This window comes from Leptopilina boulardi, unplaced genomic scaffold, assembly GCF_019393585.1.
Source record: "Leptopilina boulardi isolate dan_hultmark-lab unplaced genomic scaffold, ZJU_Lbou_2.1 LbouV2_255, whole genome shotgun sequence".
NCBI classification, from domain to species: Eukaryota; Metazoa; Arthropoda; class Insecta; order Hymenoptera; family Figitidae; genus Leptopilina; species Leptopilina boulardi.
The window spans coordinates 418,387-429,095 of NW_026137813.1; the positions used below are offsets into that span (position 1 = coordinate 418,387).

The 10,709-nt window shown below is 21.6% G+C and overlaps 1 protein-coding gene across 2 annotated transcripts; it reads left to right on the forward strand.

Moving 5' to 3' along the window:
- The first annotated feature begins 645 nt into the window (after positions 1–645).
- LOC127280823 (E3 ubiquitin-protein ligase MARCHF5-like) lies at positions 646–10,388 on the forward strand. Of its 2 annotated transcripts, none has more exons than XM_051304091.1 (7): positions 646–889; positions 1,578–1,776; positions 1,919–2,081; positions 5,967–6,175; positions 6,482–6,800; positions 6,980–7,145; positions 9,047–10,388. In XM_051304091.1, the coding sequence occupies exons 2-7, from the start codon at positions 1,623–1,625 to the stop codon at positions 9,203–9,205; spliced, it is 1,170 nt and encodes a 389-aa protein (XP_051160048.1). In that variant the 5' UTR covers positions 646–889; positions 1,578–1,622; the 3' UTR covers positions 9,206–10,388. The 2 variants fall into 2 exon arrangements, with proteins under 2 accessions (XP_051160048.1, XP_051160047.1); XM_051304090.1 differs by having other exon boundaries at positions 646–822.
- Positions 10,389–10,709: the final 321 nt, after the last annotated feature.

A 10,709-nucleotide genomic window follows, 5' to 3' on the forward strand; every position in this document is an offset into this window, starting at 1 on the left:
ATTTTCAAAATTCATTTCATTATTATTAAATAATTCACCAATAATTTTTTAATACTACACAAAGTATAATATTAGTTTTAATTTTTTCTAAAATATAGTTTATTCAATCACTCATTTGAATTTAACAGTAAAAGGCCTTGATTTCTAAAAATAAATATTTATCCATTTGAAAAAACTTAATGAGATGATAATCACTAATGACAAGCGTACTCTAAAGTCTATGTTTCAATCAAAAAAAATCATAGATGCATAATTCAAATAAATTGATATTTTAATTAAAAACAATGAGCATGGAAATTTTTTTTTTTTTCTTATTCTTTCACCGACCTTGAACAGCTGAAAGCCAATCATACGGTGTTGAAAATTTTGGCGGTTATTTGTAATAGAATGACCCTATTCTAGTAATTTAGAGTAAAAAAAAAAGAATTACAGTAATTAATTCATAGTTTATTGTATATTAAAATTAAAAAACTTGTTTTTTTTATTTTCACAAGAATGTTTATAGTGATTTTTTTTCGTATATTTAAAAAATTATTTACTTTTCTCAACATTGAGAAAGTGGACAAATTTTCAAAATTCCAACCAATAGACTGTGAACAATAGACGACGATTCATTTTTATTGGTTGAGAATACATTTACAGCTGGCACCTTAAAATGTCAAGTGTGTTTTTTAACAGTTTTCTATGTCTTTGTATACACAAACACAAAGTATGAAGTTCACATATCTTTTACTCGGTTTACTATAAATGACAAAAAAAATTATTCTTGTACCAGATATCAAAAGTGTCATCATCCAATTTTTCCCTCCTCTGGAAAAGCAGGTAATTTCACAAGTTCTTGTTTATTGCACTTCTCGAAGGTTAACGAAGGTGTTTTTTTTTTTTTTTGGTAAGTTTGACCCGCCTTCTGTTTTACATTTTTATTAATTTTATAACACAGATAATGAGACACGTTACAAATTATGTTAAATGAATATTATAAAATAATTTTGAAACAAAAAAATAAACAAATCATGCATTTTACATCATTCATAACCTAAATTCATGTAATAGCGGTGGACAATAATTATAGGAACATATATTGACTATATATATATATATTCTTGAATTTATTCAGCTGATTAAAATAACAATGCAAAATCAGTTACATATTGCATTTTGTTATTATTTCAATATTTTATCCGAATATGTATTTTATAAGAAAATTTAATGAAATATTGAATTACAATTGACGAAATGTGTTATAAATATGCATAAACTTGAAATGATTATTTTTGATAAAAAAAAATTTTTGTTTGCATTTATCAGGCGTGTAAATAATTATTTGATTAATAATGTTTTAAATTAAATAGAATGTTCTAGTTTGCTTTGCCATGTCATTCACTGAATGTACTACTTTTTAATTATTATTAACAGTTCATATGTAACATATTTAGAAATTGTTTTATTTTTTGTAAATGACAGTAAATATTTTCTAATTTTTTATTTTATTGTATAATTATTTGCATAAAAAATATTAAGCTTATTTTTTGAAAAATATATACATTTTATAAAATTTTACTTAATTTTGATTGCAGATAAAAATGACAGATTTATAATAAAGTACATTACAGTGAAATAAAATGTCAGGAAGTAGACCTCCTCATTTTGTTTATGGTGAGGATGTTTATGGAATAATTCCAAGAGAAATGGATCATTGGCGAGCTGTTGAAGATCATTTAAGAAGACTGAATGCCACTGTAAGACAAGATCAAAACAACAGTGATTCCAATAATGGTATTGCTAATATTTTCCTTATTTAGAAAAAAAATCTATTTAATTTTGTATTTTTTTTTTTTTTTTTTTTTTATTTTCTAAACTATATTTTTTTATGGTGAATAGTGTTTTAAATTGAAATAACTAATTTAATTAATTGCAGAAAATTCAGAGACACAAGGAGCAGATATTTCCTCGGAAGAGGACACAACTCATTATACAGGTTCTGATGCTGCTGACAATGAATTATCAGTCGATGTAACTGATGGAGCATCTTCACCGAATCAAACTACAGCTGGAATTCCAACTTTAAGTTCTGATGAAGAGTAAGATAGTTTTTTATTTTCAATATTATTGCTTTTTAGTTTTTAAGCAAAAAAAAAAAAAAAAAATTATTTTGAGGAAATTAATAAATAAATTCAAGAAATAAATAATACAAAACTCAGAGTTTATATGACTTTATGGAGAATTTTCAACTTAAAAAAAAAAACAAAAAATTGCGACCGATTTAAACTATTAAATTTATTTAAATTATGTACCAAATAAATAAATAAATAAATAAATAAAATATTGAAAATGAGTAACAAAAATCGTTTCGCATGGAAATATAAAGTACAATATTAAATTTATTTAATCATAAAATCATAAATTATTAATAGAAAAGAAGAAAATTTAATTTTTGAAATTTGAATTTTAAAGATGAGTTACACGATATAAAGATTAATTTAACATAATGTAAAAATTTAATAAAAAGGCATTATTAATATTACAGATAATGTTAATTTTTTAATTTGATAATTCTTCAAAATAGTCTAATTTTCATAATATTAATTGATTATTTAAATTTAATTTAAAATTTAACACATTTTAATTAAATTTTTCTTGATAATTTGTAAATAAATTTTTATTAACAACAGCTTAATGTTAAATACAGGCCTCGGATTATACGATTTTTTCGACTATTTCCGACTTTTTTCTACTTATCTTAATAAAATGCGAATTTTTCGACTTTTTTTTTTTACATTTTTTACAAAATTTTTAAACAAAATATGTCTTTTTTTTAGTATACAATGCAGATTTTCTTAAAATCTTCTTTATTTCAATTATTTAACAAATTTTTAACTAAAATTCTTCACTAAATTAATTATTTTCAATAATAATTTTAATGAAATTCTTCCCAAATACAATTATCTTACATTATTTTTTAATTACAAAATTTTATGAAATTCAACAATTGTTTATAATTTTTAATTAAAAAATTAACAAATAAAATTACCAAAAATTTCAATTTAAAACCTTTCAAAATTTAATTATTTTTAAAATTTTCCATTTAAAATTTTTTTAAATTTAATAATTTCTATAATACTTCTGAAATTCAATTATTTTTAATGATTTTTATAATATTCTTCAAAAATTCAATTAGGGTCAGTTGGGGTAAATGGGGACAAAATCGCTATTTTTCACAAATTACGTAAGTTTCTTCTTCCTTTAAAAGGTAATATTTACGGATTTATATTTTTTTAAGTTGTTATTTACGTTCCCAGGATTAATTTTATGCAGCAGAAAAAATTTAGATAAGCTTTTAAACGCATGAAATTGACTATCCCCATTTACCCCAAAATTTACGAAGCTGAAGTACACAACGTTTATATAAACGATTTTTAAAGAAATAATTTTTTAAAATGAAAAATTCTCTAATTTTTTGCCTAAAAAATATTTTTTTATAATTTGTTGATTAATGAAAACTACAAGAAATATTGTTTAGGCAAAAAATTATAGAATTTTTCATTTTAAAAAATTATTTCTTTAAAAATCGTTTATATAAACGTTGCGTACTTCAGCTTCGTCAAAATTTAGAAAATTTCATAAAATTCGGGGTAAATGGGGACAGCATAGTTTCTAAGAATGTTTTAAGAAAAAAGTTTCCTTAAGTATATTACTGTATGTATTAAGGGATGAAAAAACTTGAAAAAAATTTGTAGTAGATATATAATAGTTGAGCCAATTAAATTTTTTTTATTTTTTTTTTATTTCAGTATTTTGTCTCGCATTTGAAAAAAACAGACTTAATAATCATACCAAATTTTTTTCTTATTCCTTATGACTCCCATAACAGAAATTCTCTTGAATTTTTGATTTTTGTCAATTTGGTTAATAATAACAATCTGTCCTCATTTACCCCAAAAATTTGAAAACTCAGGGTAAATGGGGACAGCTTGTCATTATTAACCAAATTGACAAAAATAAAAAATTCAAGTGAATTTCTGTTTTGGAAGTCATAAGGAATAAGAAAAAAATTTGGTATGATTTTTAAGTCTGTTTTCTTTGAAATGCGAGAAAATACTGAAACAGTTTGACTTTGATTTTCAAGTTTTTATGCATTGAGCGATAACTTTTTTTATCTTGCTGCCAATTGTCATGATAAAAGCTTGGCAATACTCAAAACCTCTTGCAGGTGATCTGAGGTTAAAATATTGACGTTGAACTTAATTTTAAAACTGTAAATTAAGCTATCTAAAACTTCTTGTCGTCATTTACCCCAACTGACCCTATCTAAAATCATTTTTCAATTAAAAACATTCGAAATTCAATTTTTGTCTCTAATTTCTAATTAATTCTTCATTTACAGAAATCACAAAAAATTTTAATTAAAAATCACTTCAAGTTTAATTAATTTCAAAAATCTAAATTGTAAATCTTTAAAAATTCAATTACTTTTAAAAAATTGTATCTAAAATTATTTGAAATTAAATAATTAAATCTTTTGAAATTTAATTATTTTAAAAAATTTCAAATTATAACTCTTCCAAAGTTCAATTATTTTTAATAATTTTAATATTTCTTTAAAAATTCAATTATTTAAAAATATTTCAAATAAAAACTCTAAAATTGAATTATTGTCAGAATTTTTTTTTTAATTTTGTCTTTTTTTATTAAAAATTAAAAAAATTTACGTCTTTGAATTTGAAATATTGGAAATAAATTTTCTTGATAATATTCCTATAGAATTATTAAAATGGATTTAATATCTAATAACATTAATTATTTAAAGTAAAATTCTTATTAATTAATTAAAATAAAGAAATCGACTTTTTTTGGAATTTAAATCGACTAACAAACAAATCAAATCACATCAACTAACAACAATTTGTAAAACTACTTTTTTTTGCGCCTTAAAGTCGATCTGAGGCCTGTAAGTATAGTTTTAATGTATTTTCATATAATATACTGACTTTTTAATTTTATATTATAGAGAAATATAAAAGAATTTCTTTTTATGTTGAGATTTTCAGAATAATCGCTCATTTTTAACCCTAAATTATTTTTTTATTTTAAATAATAGTTTAATATTTTGCCTACAAAATATTCATATTAATTTTTTCGAATTTTCATTTTACAGAATAAATTATTAACCGATTGTCGCAATGTTGGCGAATTTTTATTTAGACAAAAATTAATTAGCCAGAAATTCAATTTGATCGAATCCCATTTTCTACGAAACGTTGTTTCGTAGAATATTAATTTTGTAGAACATTAATTCAAAAGAATCTTAATTATGCAAAAAGAAGATTAGAAAGAATATTAATTTAACATTATATTCTTCTTTTCGAATATTCATTTTACAGAAAGTGCAAATGGTCGAAAATCAATTTGACAGAAAGAATTCAGCCCAAAGTTTAAAATTGACTAATCACAATTTTTTGTAATAATTTCTGATTTGTCAAATTTTAAACTTTGCGCCGAATTATTTCTGTCAAATGTTAAATTAATATTCTTTCTAATCTTCTTTCTGTATAATTAAGATTCTTTTGAATTACTGTTCTGCAAAATGAATATTCTACGAAACAACGTTTCGCACAAATTGAAATTCAATGAAATTGAATTTCTGGCTAATTAATTTTTGTCTAAATAAAAATTCGCCAACATTGCGACAATCGGTTAATAATTTATTTTGTAAAATGAAAATTAGAACAAATGAATATTTTGCAAAATTAAAATTCTGTACAATTAATTTTCTGCAAAATTAAGATTCTTTTAGATTACTATTCTGCAAAAATAATATTCTATAGAATTATTCTAAAATATTCTAAAAAATTAGCTTTAGTGTATATTCATGCGTCTCGATTTTTTCTATGAATAAATTTTAATTTTTAAAATTCATATTTCTAATATAGTTAATTGTCGTTTTCTTTTTTATTTTCTATTATTAGCAAGCGATATTGTTGGGTTTGTTTTGCAACTGACGAGGATGATGCGACTGCATTGTGGGTGAAACCTTGTCATTGTCGAGGAACGACAAAATGGGTTCATCAGGGATGCATACAACGTTGGGTGGACGAAAAACAAAAAGGTCGAGCCAGTACAAGAGTTGTGTGTCCACAATGTAATACTGAATATATCATTGTTTATCCGAATATGGGTAAATATTACAATTATATATTATAATTATTTATGTAGTAATTAAATATTTACAATAATCTTATTACAATTATAAAAAAAATTATTATTTTTCATTTACAAATATTAAACAAATCAGTTATTTATCATTATAATTTGTCTATAAATAATTTGTGATTGTTTAAAATCGTAAATGTTAAAATTTGAAAAAAAACGATCCAATAAATGTTGAATGATTTTTATTATTGTTTGTGGAAATTATAAACAATTTTAAGGTAATACATTTGTTAAATTTATTTTGTTGTTGTTTTTGTTTTATCAATTACAGGGCCTTTGGTTGTAATATTGGACAAAATTGATGGAGTTATTTTTCGAGTATGTCCTTTCATAGCAGCGAGTATTGTTGTTGGTTCTGTTTATTGGACAGCTGTTACTTATGGAGCAATAACAGTAATGCAAGTTGTTGGTCACAAGGATGGTTTTACAATGTTGGAAAATGCCGATCCTTTAGTATTACTAGTTGGTTTACCTACAATTCCTATAATGCTTGTTTTAGGAAAAATGTTAAAATGGGAAGATCAAGCATTGAGTTTACTTAGGCGGCACGCTTGCAAAGTTCCAATTTTAAGGCACTTTTTACCTAGCAGGTAATTCATTTTAATCTTCACAATTCATTTTTCCACTCACGTATTCTTTTTTTAATAATTAATTATTTAAAAAAATTTTAATTCTATTATTTATATTAATAAAATATAAATAAATGAAAATCAAATTAATTATCTTTTTAGAAATTAGTTAATTACTTTCTAAAAATTGTAAATTTCAGTTATTCTGACGAAGATAGAACACAATCACAAGAAATTCCACCAATGAGTGATCCAGTTTCTGTGACGAGAGTTTTATGCGGCGCATTATTATTGCCCACAATTGCAAGTATTTGTGGCAAAATATTCTTCGAGAGTATAAGCTCAAATTTTCAAAGAACGTTACTTGTGAGTAAATGATTAATTAGATAATTCTTAAATTATAAATTATTTCAAATTAACAATTTCATTTTTTTTTTTATTAAACTTTTTTTCAAAACTAAATTTTTATACAAAATTAATTTTTATTCATTTTATCATATCTAAATTAGATAAAATCTAATTGATAAGTGCTTCGCACTTATCTACTGAAAGCTACTATTTGCTACTTTTTTTTTGAGAATTTTTAGAAATTTTTCAAATTTATTTACAATATAAGATTTCTTTAATTTCTTTATTTATTTAAATATAGACGGGAAAAATAATCTATTTTTATTGCTATTCCAAAACTCAATTATTTCTCAAATTTTTAACTTCAATTTCTTTTCCAATCGATTATTTCTAATAACTTTAATCAAGTTTTTCAAAAATTCAATTACATAAAACGTTTTTTAATTTTTAAGTTTTTAAAATTAAATTTTTGTTGATATCATTTTAAAAAAATTCAATAATTCAAATTTATTAAAATTTTAATTGATAATTTCAAAAATCGAAAATTCAAATTTTTAAAAATATTTTTCAATTGAAAATTCCCTATAATTCAATTATTTCTAAAAATTTTATTTAAAATTCTTCGCTAAATTAATTTTAATTTAGTTTAATTTAATGCAGTTTTTCAACAATTTAGGGAAATAAAAATTTTTTAAATTAAAAATACACTAAAATTCTATTATTCTTTAAAGTTTGTAAAAAAAATTTTTATCAATTACAATTTATGAAAGTTTTAATTTAAAATCTTCTGAAATTTAATTAATTATTTCAACAGTTTTAATCCAATTTTTAGAAAATTTAATTATTTAAATCGTTTTTTAATTAATGTTTATATTTACTTCAAAATTATAATTTTTGAAATCTCAAAAAATGCAATTTTTTCTAAAAATCTTAACTGTAACTACATCAAAATTCAATTATTTAAAACATATATCAATTGAAAATTCTCTAAAATTCAATTATTGTCTGAAATTTGTAAAAAAAAAAAATTCATAAATTTAAAGTTTTTAAAGTTTTCATTAAAAATCTCCTGAAATTCAATTATTTCTAAAAAATTTTTAATCAAACTCTTCCAAATTCAATTTTTTTTATAAAATTTTAATTAAAAATCTTCTGAAATTCAATTATTTTACAAATTTTTATTTCAAATTAATTCTTTTTCAATAATATTTTAAATAAAATTCTTCGAAAATTTAATTATTTAAAACATTTTCTGAAATTCTGAATTCGAATAATGTGTATAAATCAGACTTGGAAAATTTTCTTTTTCTTTATTTTTTTTAATGTAACTTTAAATAATTTTTCAAAATTTGTTCTGAAACTGAATTGAAATCTTGTAAATTTGTCTCAGTTTAATTCGGTGGTTTAAAAAGAAAAATTTTTGAATATATATTTCTGTAAAATATTCTTATTGAGGAATTAATAAATTTTATTTAATTTCCAATAACAAATTGTTAATAATAATAAAATATTTATCAACTAATTACATTTATTCAAAATTAAAAAATCGACTTTTTAGACTTTTCTTGTAAATGTAAATCGACTAAAATGACTTTTTTTTTTCTTTTAAAAGTCGATTCGAGTCCTAAAATTATAAAAATGTAAGACAATAATTTTTAGAAGCAAAAGTTTGAATTAAAAATTTCCAAAATTACAATTTTAGTAGCATGTTTAGAAATTTGATATGTTTCCAGTACTTTTTATAAAACTCCCTAACTTTTCCCTGATTTCCCTAACTCGTGGTATAACTCTGTATTTTTTTCACGGCTGCTTTTACCTACTTTTTTTAACTCTGAAAGCTACAGTTTATTTAGTAAAAAAAGATTGCGAAGCCTCTATAAATTTAATAATAATGATAATTTTAATATATTTATTTCTAGGGAGGAGTTGCCTTTTTGTCAATAAAAGGTGCATTTAAAATTTATCATAAACAACAACGATATGTTAGACAATGTCAAAGACGCATAATGGATTATACAGACACAAATGTTGCTATTTATCGAAGACAAAGGAACGCTGAAAACCAAACTGATAATTAAAGTGTGTGTGTGTATATTTGTGTGTGTGTGTGTAAAAAGGTGTAATTTTTGACGAGAAAAAAAAAATTGAAACTATTTTAGAATTACATGTTAATGAAATAACATGATTTGAATTGAATCCTAAAAAACACACATTAAATAATGTATACGTCATTCTCTTTTAATTCGACTGTTAAAAGTTACGAAAGAAAAAGCAAAGAGAAATATTATACCGTCACCTGACCTCTCCAACCCTAGTAAAGAAAAAAAAAAAGTGATAGCGAAGTTCCTGAGAAATTACTCCAAACTTCTAGGTTTTTAACATTCCTGTATAAAATACACAAGTTATCAACCTTATTGCAATCCTCGCGTGAAAAAAAAATATATAGGAAAAGCAATTTTACAGACTAATATAATTATTTTATAATAATTTCTCTACAATTTTCTTCTTTTTCGCAAATATACAATTGTTATAGCAAAAAAAAAAAAAAAAAAAACGAAATGATTATGTAAATGAAAAAAAATTTTAAATTATCTATTTATATAAATTAAATTGTTGTGAAATTATTGTAATTATAAAAACAATTTATGAAAAATTTTAATTTATTTTGAATTATTTTTAAATATTATGGCTTATAAAAAGCAAAACAAAAGTTCTATAAAACAATATTTCTATTATTTAAAAATTTATTAAAAGGCTTTTTCTATTTTTTTTCCGTTAGGAAATTTTGCTATAAATTATCGTCTTATTGAATTTTGATGATTAGAAATTTACTAATAAATTATGCGTGTATAATTTTTTTCCAATTAAAAAAAAAAAATATCTTAGAAAAGAAAAATTGTTCAAATTCATTAATAAATATTTTTTTTTAAGAAACACAAATCTAAAAATGAAGAATTTTAAATATAGAAAACTTTTACTTTGTAAGGAAAAAAGTAACAAAATTTTGAAAATTGGATTCAAATTGTACATAGTATTAGTAATTTATATTAGGACATTTTTATTTTGATGAATACGATTAAAGAAATACGGTACATTTATTTGTTTTTTTTTTTTTTTTTTGAAGCAATTATCATGCTTTGTAATTATTTTTATTTTTATTGTATAATGCAGTACACACAATACAAACCTGAATTTTACGATTTGTAATATAGAGTCTGTTAGTTGTTCTTAATAATGTAATAATAATTAATGTTCATAAATGATTGAAACAAAATTCTTCAAGTATTTAAAAGAGAAAAAAAAAGAATTTTTCTGTAGAAAATATATAATAACAATTGTTTATGGTGAATTTTTCCCCTAAAAACTATTAAAAAATATATAAGGAACAATTTACCTATGCACTTCTAAAAGAAAAAAATATTTAAAATCTGTTTTTGAAAAATCTTGTAAATGAATTACTTGTTATTTCAGTCTTGACTTTACATGTTCTATTTTTATTTAATAAAACAGGTAATTTAATAATTATTATTGTATTTATTATTGTATTAAGTATTCTTTGTGTATAATAATTAATATGAAAGA